We start from the raw sequence: 11,369 nt of genomic DNA on the forward strand, positions 1-11,369 counted from the left end.
GAAGAAAACGGGAACCATTTTTGAACTACAAAAAAGAAGAAAAATGGATAACGAATGTCCAAATCATCATCTCCTCAGCAGTGGTAATATATAAGATCATCTTTATCAACTCATTTCCCTTTGATTCTTTCCCACTGGTAAAGAATCCACGTACCCCTCCTTTGCCAAAAACAAATTCCCATTTCTCAGAACAACAAACCGACCATTCTCATTCACTCTTCACATTCTTCTCCCACTCTCCTCCTACATTTTCCTTGTCAAAATTTTTCCGGGGTGGTCTTGAATTTGAAGCATATCTTAATTACTACTTAAATTTTCTTGAAAGAAAAAAAAAGTTATATTTTTAGAAGAATTAATCTAAAGCTCTTGCCTTTTGTGCTTCTTGATCATCAAGTTTGTGTATGTGTGTAGCTAGAGGTGTTTGATAATAAGTGGAATAGCATTTTCTGTTGCATTTTGCGCAGATATTAATGCCCTGTTTGATATATTGAAGAAAAGGGGGTCCTAATATTCAAAAAATGTCAGCTGTTGATGTGGCACTGAGTCCTATTCAAGCTAACAGGCATATCAACAATGGCCCATTAGACCATTGCAGCAATGAATCAATTGTGATATACATTAGTGTCGCGGGCTCAGTGATTCCAATGCGTGTATTGGAGTCCGATTCAATTGCGTCAGTGAAGCTTAGGATCCAAACAAGTAAAGGGTTTGTAGTGAAGAGACAGAAGCTAGTATTTGGAGGAAGAGAGTTGTCAAGAAATGATTCTCTTGTTAAAGACTATGGTGTCACTGATGGGAATATTTTGCATTTAGTTCTTAAGCTCTCTGATTTGCTTGTTATTAATGTTAGCACCACTTGTGGGAAGGAATTTGAATTTCATGTTGGTAGGCATCAGAATGTTGGCTTAAAGCGTAGTATTTTTAAAAAAGGGAAAGATTTCGTTGGCGAGGAGCTTGAGGTTCATGAGTTTTTCTGTGACGGAGAGAAGCTTGAGGATCAGAGGCTCATTCATGATATTACTAGTACTACTGATGCTGTGATTCATTTGGTAGTTCAGAAAAAATCTGCTGAAGTTCGGGCTAAGCATCTCGAGAGGGATGTTGAACTCTCCGTCGTTGCAGCTAATTGGAATGAAGGACTTGGAGGTGGAGGAGGAGGGGGTGTTGTACATTGTGATGGAAATAGAAATAGTGCATCATCACCTGATAAATATGATTTGCTCGTCGAACCAATCATTCTCAATCCGAATAATATTAAACTGCCTTCATCCATTAGGGATATGATCACTTGTGCATTTAATGGTTTGGCAAATGGAAAAAATCCCGTTAGGTCGTGTGAAGGTTCAGGAGGGACTTACTTCATGCAAGATGTCTCGGGCGACAAGTATGTTGCTGTATTTAAGCCTATAGATGAGGAACCATTAGCTGTGAATAATCCTCAAGGATTACCTTTATCATCCAATGGTGAAGGATTAAAGAGGGGAACTAAAGTAGGAGAAGGTGCACTCAGAGAGGTTGCAGCTTTCTTACTGGATCATCCAAAGGCCGGGAGGAGTTGCTCGTTGTACAAAGGGGACATCGGCTTTTCTGGTGTGGTCCCAACGGTTATGGTTCAGTGCTTGCACGAAGGGTTTCATCATCCAGATGGATTTGAGTGGTCAGTCAAGTACATTAAGGTTGGCTCGCTGCAGTTATTTGTGAAGAATGAAGGGAATTGTGAGGATATGGGTCCTAGGGATTTTCCTGTGGAAGAGGTCCATAAGATCACTGTCTTCGACATAAGAACCGCTAATGCAGATAGGCATGCTGGGAATATTCTGATCAGCAGGGTTGGAGAAGAAGGGCGAATCGTGCTTACTCCAATTGACCATGGCTACTGCTTGCCTGAACATGTAAGGGCTTATTTGTTTTCTTTTTAAATGATGTTTGAACAGTCTATCGGAAACAGCCTCTCTACTCCCTCGGGTAGGGTAAGGTCTGCGTAGACACTACCCTCCCCAGACCCCATTTGTGGGATTTTACTCGGTTGTTGTTGTTGTTGTTTAAACAGTCTTTTGATTGCTATCTTTCAACTTTCATGAAATGGATGATTAGCGATTAAGAAAGTGGTGAGAACGCAAAGAGAAAAATTGCAGAATTCCAATTCTATACCTGGTGAATTGATTGTTTAGGTATATGAAAGTACTTAAAGTTTCAAGTAGTTTGTTCTCTGCATTAACGTTACATGCGATGAATTTGGATGATTACAAAAGTATGCTTACTCTGTATAAGAGCTAAATATTTACCCTGTATGTTTCCTCTTTTGTTGTTAGATCGAAGTTTCACCACTCGAGTTACTTAGAGGTCTTTAAAGATAAGAATCAATGTTAATGTCTGAAGCATTAAGTTGCAATTCCATAGGTTATTAATACCATCTATGATAGTGTATAGAGGGAAATTTCTTCTCTTAAGAATCTTAACTTTGCACTAACAAATGTGTATTGCAGTTTGAAGATTGCACATTTGATTGGCTTTATTGGCCACAAGCCCGGCTTCCTTACTCACCGGAAACTATTGACTACATAAAATCATTGGATGCTGAAGAAGACATTGCACTTCTTAAGTTATGCGGATGGGAATTATCTGTTGAATGTGCTCGTACTCTTCGTATCTCGACCATGCTTCTGAAGAAAGGAATAGAGAGAGGACTTACTCCTTTTGCCATAGGAAGCATCATGTGCAGAGAAACATTGAACAAGGAATCTGTTATTGAGGAGATTGTTCGCGATGCTCAAGATTCCATGCTTCTTGGCATGAATGAAGCTGCATTTCTTGAAACAGTCTCCAAACTTATCGATATCAGGCTTGAGAAGCTAAAGAAATAAATCTTCTCAAGAATTGTAAGTATGTATTTGTTGTATGTATACAGTGACCAGTCCATAATATGTAAATGGAACTGTAAGGCAGTACCAGAGGTGGATGACTGACTATGTCGTCTATCGTCAAGAAATCCTGTTTCCTTAAACCTCTGCTCATTATCAGTTTGATGGTTTCTCTAATATGGGACAGAAGTTATAATTACTAATTAAATAAATGGAGTTGCTTGAGTTGAATGCTAGTTCTTTGTTCCGCTCTGATCCTTTCCTTCAAAATAACAAGGACTTTTTTATGCAACTGCAGACACTATCTCTCTGCTCTAGTTTAAGAACCTTATAAGTCAAAACATGAACGAATATCCCACAATGAATTATAGCGGTCTAGTGGTTTGATTCGTGGTAGCGACACTGTTCTGGTTCAGAATACTTAATGGATCAAGGAGATACAAAACTCCACAATGAATAAATGGTAATGTAGTGGTAGCAACACCAGTTTGCGATACTTAATGTATTAAAATGCAGATTAGTTACAAATTGTTGTGGTTAATGGATAACTTCACTCAGCAAAGGTGACTTTATTCTAGAAATGGAGTCCGCACAAACAGGGATCAGGCCGAGCCTGGACTAGTGTTAGGGGTCAGCCTCTTTGAGCTTGACTTGACAACAAGAGTGTTGTCATGAGGCAGCAAGAGTACTGAGTGCAGCAGAGCTAAGGTGTGCGAGCTAACACCAAGGAAAAAGGGGAAAACAGGCAAGTGATGGCCAAGGTCTTGAGGGTGCCAAGGCAGCTTGGCAAGACTTGGCAATCGAGATGCGGGCTAAGGGTGATACTACGGCATGGCAAAGGCATCAAAGCATGAGGCAGTGCTAAGGCAAGCCAAAAAACGAAGTGGGCAAGGACAGACTAAGTGCAACGAAGGCATGCTCGCAAGGCAGACTTGTCATGACATTGGGGCGTGGCAAAGGGCAGTGTGCGTGGGCATTGGCTAAGGCTTAATGTGGCTGCAATGCACCTGAGAGCAAGCATTGGCGCCTGATTCAAGCCAAGGCACGCAGATGGGCAACAGGCTTCAGCTTTGACAAAGTCAATGGCAGTTACAAGGTACATGTTGTGCACATGAGCACCAGTTGGCTTTTGTTCAAATCTGGCAGGTTCAAATCTGGTGCACATGAGCACCAGTTACAAGGCTCCAGAACGTTTTTGGAGCCTTATTTCCATTATCTTAGCATGATCCTAATTGTTGGGGAATGTCAATTACATTATGCTAAAATAATGGACTATGTCGGACAAGTGTCTCAGCCTAAGAACGACAAGTGTAAAGGCAAAGGGCTGTCACATGATCTATAGCTGTGCAGCACCCTTATGCTTGTAAAAACGTATGGGAGTACATGTTAGAGTTAGGAAACATTCCTAAGTCTGTTTTAACGAGTGAAAACGCCTAAGGATAACTGTAGTCTTTGTGAGAAAATCTGAAGGTCAAGAGTGATCTTTCGTACACCGCATTGTACTTCGAGTTTGAGTTTCTTTGTATGCTCGAGCTAAATACAATGTTGGGGAAAGAGTTCTTGGTATATTGTGCCTTGTGTTCTTTTTTATTTCCCGTTACCTTTTCTTAAATCTTACTACGTTGAAAGTTGCCTAAAAATATTCTAAGTCCAAAGTTGCTGAAATTTTGGCCAAGTGTTGGGAAGGCTGAAGTTGGGTGATAGGCCTGGCTGCCGCGCAGGCTGGTTTTGGCGGACAAAAAATCAGCCCGTGATAACTAGGATCAGATCAGAGCAGGTTCGTGACGGAGACACGATGAGTAGTGGCAGATTTCGTGGTCTTGTTTGAGAACATGGCCGGTGGAAACAATGAACCGCGGGAAAGGCTAGCGAAACTGGAGGCATTGATTGGGAATGTCCCTGAAGGTGGCGAAATTTAGACCCTCGTGGCAAGACTTGCCTGCCTTGAGCAGAAAAGGCAAGCTAAGTCAGAATGCGGATTTGAAGAACGAGATGGTGGTACTATGACGTGTTGTGGGCGAGGATGCTCCTCAACGTGGTGCTGATCGTCTCAATGTAAAAAAAATTGAAACTAAGGCATTTGATGGTGCAAGGAGTGCACTTGAATTGAAGAATTTTCCTTGGGATTGGAGCAGTACTTTCATGCTATTCGTGTGCAAGATGAGAAGGAAAAAGTAACCTTGACTAGCATGTATTGAGTGAAGATGCTAAGTTATGGTAGCGCACTCGTGTGGCTGAAGATGGAAGTATGGGCAGGCCAAAGATTGAGTCGTAGGAGAGGCTTAAAAAGGAATTGAAGGATCAGTTCCTTCCTAGTAATACATCTTGAATTGCTAGAGATAAACTAAAAAAATTGAGGCAAACCGGATCAATGAGAGCCTATGTCAAAGAGTTTACTTCTTTGATACTGAGCATAAACAATATGTCGGAGGAGGACAAATTGCACAACTTCATGAGCGTCTTGCAGCAGTAAGCACAATTGGAGTTGCCTAGGCAGAATATTCAAAATCTCACAAGTGCTGTAGCGGCTGCAAATGCATTAGGTGATTTTCACTTAGGTGAAGAGACTTCTACTTCAAGGTCCAACAACGGAAAGAAGGATAAGGCAAAAGAGTGAAAGAAATGTGAGAATAACCATGCTAATGAAGACAAAGGGAAGAGAAGCAAGAGGCTGGAACTTCGAAGAGCAATGAGAAGGGCAACAAATTTAGTGGTTGTTTCATTTGTGATAGGCCACATCAAGCAAGAGGCTGTCCAAAAGAGGTAGTGTTAAATGCAAGGACTGCTGCAGATAAGAGGGCTGCATTGGAGGCAATGACCAGTGATAATCAAGTGGCAGGGTCAATGCAATTGTGGCTGAACAAGAGAGAGGCCAAGGACCATTGCTTGTCAACCCTTTAGGACTCGTAAATTGTATAGGCCTCGACAAGGAGGTCGAGTTTCAAAGGGTGCGGGTGGTTTGTTAGGGGTCCGCATCTTTGAGCTTGACTTGACTACAAGAGCGTTGTCATGAGGCAGCAAGAGTGCTGCAAACCTAAGGTGTGTGAGCTAATACCAAGGCAAAAAGGAAAAAACGGGAAAGTGATGGCCAAGGTCTTGAGAGTGGCAAGGCAGCTTCGGAAGGCTTGACAATCGAGATAGGACTGAGAGTGACACTATGGCATGGCAAAGGCATCAAGGTATGAGGCAGTGATACTAAGGCAAGGAAAAAACAAAGTGGGCAAGGGCAGGCTAAGTGCAATAAAGGTATGCGCACAAGGCAAACTTGTCATGACATTGGGTCGTGGCAAAGGGAAGTGTGTGTAGGCATTGGCTAAGGCTTAATATGGCTGCAATACACCTGAGAGCAAAGCATTGGCGCCTGATTCAAGACAAGGCACGCACATGGGCAACATGCTTGTTACACCTTGTGTATTCGGCGTTATCATGCTGTAAATGGGATAATTCGGTAGGAAGATAATTTCTATGAGATATTTAAATGATGCGATAGTTATACGTTAAGATTGGAAGTCATTTGAGTTGTGATTAAAAATTCGACAAAGATCGCGCGCAAGTTACGGGTTTAAATTTCACTGGAATTTGGATAAAATGTTGATGACCTTTTCTCTCAATATACTGGGAGTTATGGTGTGTTCTATCTACCGAATCGAAGGTCTATGAGTCTAGTTTCCAACGCAACAAACCGTTCATTAATACGACTTCGGAGTAGAGAGATATTAACATTTTCGTACAGGGGTGCACACTGTTACGGGAACAGTGTGCCTAGTCGGGTTTAGTCAAAATTTCTTTATTTAAGTCAATTTTTAAAACAGAACCCCTGCGTTTTATCCTCTCCAAAACAGAACCAAAAACCTAGGGATTTCCTCTCAAACTTCTCCCATCCATCTAGCCAAGCATAACAACAATTTAGTCATCCTCAAGATGGAGAACACCATGGTAGCTTCGGAATCGTGAATTCTTCGGTGTTTCACTTTTCATAGCAAGACTCCGTCTTGTAATTTCGAATTTTGAGTAATTCTGCTCACATAAGGTATGATTTAACTTCCTCTTTGATCTTTGTAACTTCTACCGTAAGAATTCTTAAGAAATAGTTGAAACCTCTATAGAAATATTCTTGATTTTTTTTAGAAACCTATCTTAATATGGCTTGATTGTTGGGGCTGTTCTATATGATTTTATTGTGTTGTTTGGATCTGTGAAGACATGGATGGAATTCTGTTGATGAGGAGATGTAGTAAAGTAAAATTTGGTGGTGTGTTGGGGGGAAATTAATCTACAAAAGAGTCTACAAATTCATGGCCACAAGTTGTTCGCGTAAATGTCTAAATGAAGAATTATTTAAGCTATGAGCTTGAATTTGATTTTGAATGGTTTGTATTATGTAGGAAATCATTCCTAAGGCTTTTGAGGTCTTGGAAACAGTATATAACTCCATCGACAAGGTATGTAGGGCTTTGCCTATACTTTCCGGCATGACTAGAATTCGAATAAACGTTTATCGAATTGTCTCGTCGGATTCGAGTTATTTCACCTTCAACTTATAAAGATGCTTAGACCTGATCTTTTCTCATAGATTTCTTACTCTAGAGGATATCTATGAATTCTCGGATTTCCTTGTTCCTTGCTTAAAAAGAACTAGAGCCTTTTACTTGTTCTCCTTTCGACGTTCATATAGATCATGAATAAGTAACATTTACTTCAAAGGTACTCATAATACACAACTCTCATGTTCTTAGTACTTGTTGGCTCGTAGTTGAAAATTAAATATTTTTAGCCACAACCATGATAGTCGGGGAAGAATGATGATAGGCCACTTCGACTCTTCTTAGAATACGCCTTTTAAGGTTGGTTTCGCATTGCACCTATATAATTTATGATCTAGTATATGTATGTATTTACTTTCATTACCGAGCCGCATTATAGACGGCCGGGTATGACACATATTGTGTAACCACTGATCAGTTGGGATTATCGAGCTTCACGTGGCCGGGTACGATTCTACCGAGCCTTTATTATGGCCGGGTATGTTATGGATATTATAGCCCCACAGAGGGATTTATTATTATATAATGTGATATATTATAAGTAGCGATAGTGAACGACGGTGTCACGAGCATACATTTATATCCATGTTGAATTTTAGTTTCCTACCGAGGCTAGTTTCAGAATTTAAATTATTTCTATGTCTCTTCTCTTGTTAATTATATTTTTCATGTTACACTTGTCGCCCTACATATTCAGTACATATTTCGTACTGATGCATTTTTATGCGCTGTGTTCATGCCCACAGGTTCGAATAGACAGAGTGGTGTGCCTCCTCAGTAGGACCCCCAGGATCAGCGTTGGGTTTCGCACTCCACTTCTTCGGAGTTGCTGACTTTGAGTCCATAGGTACTATTACAGATGTATATGTGTGGTTTTGGGCATGTCGGGGGCTTTGTCCCGCCCTGTTGAGATTGTCTTACACTCTTAGAGGCTTGCAGACTAGCGGTCATTGTATATATATATTTTTCGTATCGCCCTATCGGCCTTCTGGATAGCTGTTATACTGTTGTTACAGCCTTGTTGGCCTAGTTTATATATATATATATATATGTCGTGTTGGGCTCTTCTACCTGCAGGTTATTATATTTCGGATCATATCTCATGGTTGGTTCGCTCGGGCCTTCGGGCATCGGGTGCCAGCCACATCTCACAAGGTTGGGGTGTGACAAACTTGGTATCAGAGCAGGTCAGTCCTAGGGAGTCTACAAGCCGTGTCTAGTAGAGTCTTGTTTATGGTGTGTTGTGCACCACACTTATAAACATGAGGCTATTGGGCATTTAGGATTATTACTTTCTTCTTGATCTAGATCGTGCAATAGAGCCTAATCATAAGTGTTCATTCCTAATTCTCTTTTTTGTTTACCTTCTCAGTGATGCCTAACACTAGGAGACGACAAGTGGCTATGAAATTTATTCAGAGGTTGGACGAGGAGGCGGGAGAGGGCACAAGTCAGGTGCCACCTGCTAATGTAGATCAACATGAGCCACAGAATGAGGTTGATTCTCAGGCTTCCGGGGCAGTACCCCCACCACCCCCGGAAGGGCGTAGAGGAGCTAACATACCTCCAGTCCCTCTCCCAGTTGTTCCTGATCAGGACCTAGACATGCGGAGTGCTGTACAATTGCTGACTCGAATAGTGGCCTCCCAGGCCCAACACCAGACCTTCGGTATTGCTGATAGGTCCGTGAGTGCGAGAGTTCGAGACTTTATCAACTTGGATCCTCCAGTATTTACAGGGGTTGATCCTAATGCTGACCCACAGGATTTTCTGGATCTTATGCAACGGACCTTACAAATTATACATGCCACGGATGTTGAGTCAGTGGAGTTTACTTCTTATAGACTACGTGATATTGCTGTGACATGGTATGAGACTTGGAAGCAAACTCGGGGGCCTAATGTGCCACCAGTGACATGGAAGGAGTTCTCTGAGGCATTTTTACAGCAATATTTGCCAATCGAGCTTTGAAGAGCCCGACGAGATAGGTTCTTACACTTAGAACAGGGTAATATGAGCGTTCGGGAATATAGCATGTAGTTCAACTCTTTGGCTAGGTATGCTCCTACGATTGTTGCTGATATGAGTGATCGGGTACACCAGTTTGTTAGTGGTTTGGGGGCACACTTGATAAATGAGTGCACTACAGCTTCTCTAAACCAAGGAATGGATATTGCCCGTATTCAAGCATATGCACAGGGTCTAGAGGATCGCAAGAGGCAACAACGAGCCAATCAAGAGCACGATAGAGGGCAGCAGAAGAGGGCGCGGTTCGCAGGTAACATAGGGGAGTTTCGAGGTGGATTTAGGCCACAGTTTCCCCGGCGTCAGTCTTATCCGGCAGCCAGTGCACCGCCACAGTTTCAGGGACAGCGCCAGGATCGGACCACTTATTCTGGTCCAGGTCAGAGTTCACGGACCCCAGGTCCACAGTTTAGAGGCGAGTTCAGTCAGATGAGGCCTCAGTTTCCTAGATGTGATCGATGTGGCCGAAATCATTTTGGACCATGTCGCCAGGGTTCTGATACATGTTATACATGTGGACAACCAGGTCATATTATGAGACATTGTCCGATGACAGGTGGAGGGGGTATGGCTCAGCCGACGGCATCTGCAGGGGCTTCTTCTTCTTCGGTACGTCCTCCTAGACAGAGTATGCAGACATCAGCTGGCAGGGGTAGGGGAAGATTTGGAGCTTCTGGTTCAGGAGGTCAGCAAAATCGCATATATGCTTTATCGAGTCGTCAGGATTTAGAGTCATCTCCGGACGTGGTTACAGGTATACTATCCGTCTTTTCTATCGATATGTATGCCTTGATAGATCCTGGTTCTACATTGTCGTATATCTCCCCCTTCGTTGCTAGTAAATGGGATAGAGAGCCTGAATTGTTGCAACAGTCCTTTGAGGTATCTACGCCAATGGGTGAGTCTGTTGTAGTTAGACGGGTATATCGAAGTTGTGACGTGAAGATTCATGACCGCCATACGTTAGCAGATTTGCATGAGCTAGAAATGGTCGATTTTGATATCATTATGGGTATGGATTGGTTGGCTTCTTGTTATGCCAATGTAGATTGCTGGACAAAGATTGTTCGTTTTAATTTTCCAAGTGAGCCTATTATTGAATGGAAAGGTGATGCTGCAGCGCCTAAGGGAAAGTTTATTTCTTACCTTAAAGCTCGAAGGATGATTTTGAAAGGGTATATCTATCATTTGGTACGAGTGCATGATATGGAGGTGAAATCTCCAACCCTTCAATCGGTTCCCGTCGTGAATGAATATCCTGATGTATTTCCTGATGAACTTCCTGGTCTTCCTCCAGAAAGAGAAATCGACTTTGCTATTGATATGCTTCCAGACACTCAACCAATATATATTCCTCCATACAGAATGGCTCCTGCTGAGTTAAAAGAATTGAAAGCCCAGTTGAAGGATCTTTTGAATAAGGGCTTTATCAGGCCCAGCACATCTCCCTGGGGTGCACCAGTGTTGTTTGTTCGTAAGAAGGATGGTTCGTTAAGAATGTGTATTGACTATCGCCAGCTCAACAAAGTGACTATCAAGAACAAGTACCCTTTACCCAGAATTGATGATTTGTTTGATCAGTTGCAAGGTGCCAAATATTTCTCAAAGATTGACCTTCGATCCGGCTATCACCAATTGCGAGTTAAGGAGAGAGATATTCCGAAAACGGCTTTCCGGACTAGATATGGCCATTATGAATTTCTTGTGATGTCTTTCGGTCTTACTAATACGCCAGCAGCTTTTATGGATTTAATGAATCGGGTTTTCAAGCCATTTCTAGATATATTTGTAATTGTTTTCATTGATGATATTCTGGTATATTCTCAATCAGAAGCAGAACATGAGGATCATTTGCGTGTGGTGTTGCAGACTTTGAAAAATCAGAAATTATATGCTAAATTCTCCAAATGTGAATTTTGGTTGAATTCAGTGGCTTTCC

At 42.0% G+C, this 11,369-nt stretch overlaps 1 protein-coding gene and 1 long non-coding RNA gene across 3 annotated transcripts; both read left to right on the forward strand.

The window, feature by feature from the left end:
• LOC107795347 (phosphatidylinositol 4-kinase gamma 4-like) lies at positions 1-3,097 on the forward strand. 2 transcript variants are annotated; one of them, XM_075240642.1, is made up of 3 exons: positions 9-1,490; positions 1,617-1,892; positions 2,487-3,097. In XM_075240642.1, the coding sequence occupies exons 1-3, from the start codon at positions 519-521 to the stop codon at positions 2,862-2,864; spliced, it is 1,626 nt and encodes a 541-aa protein (XP_075096743.1). In that variant the 5' UTR covers positions 9-518; the 3' UTR covers positions 2,865-3,097. The 2 variants fall into 2 exon arrangements, with proteins under 2 accessions (XP_016473454.1, XP_075096743.1); XM_016617968.2 differs by having other exon boundaries at positions 1-1,892.
• Positions 3,098-6,570: 3,473 nt separating this feature from the next.
• On the forward strand, positions 6,571-8,566 carry LOC142174802 (uncharacterized). The gene is made up of 3 exons (XR_012703870.1): positions 6,571-6,891; positions 7,247-7,303; positions 8,152-8,566. It is a non-coding gene; the product is annotated as an uncharacterized LOC142174802 (long non-coding RNA).
• The last annotated feature ends 2,803 nt before the right edge of the window (positions 8,567-11,369 follow it).

The sequence above is a fragment of the Nicotiana tabacum genome, chromosome 20, assembly GCF_000715075.1.
Source record: "Nicotiana tabacum cultivar K326 chromosome 20, ASM71507v2, whole genome shotgun sequence".
In the NCBI taxonomy this organism is placed as follows: domain Eukaryota; kingdom Viridiplantae; phylum Streptophyta; class Magnoliopsida; order Solanales; family Solanaceae; genus Nicotiana; species Nicotiana tabacum.

Coding starts and splice junctions, on each gene's coding strand:
- LOC107795347 (XM_016617968.2), top strand. CDS start 519: ATGTCAGCTGTTGATGTGGCACTGAGTCCTATTCAAGCTAACAGGCAT. Junction 1,893..2,486: donor GCTACTGCTTGCCTGAACAT/GTAAGGGCTTAT, acceptor TGTGTATTGCAG/TTTGAAGATTGCACATTTGA.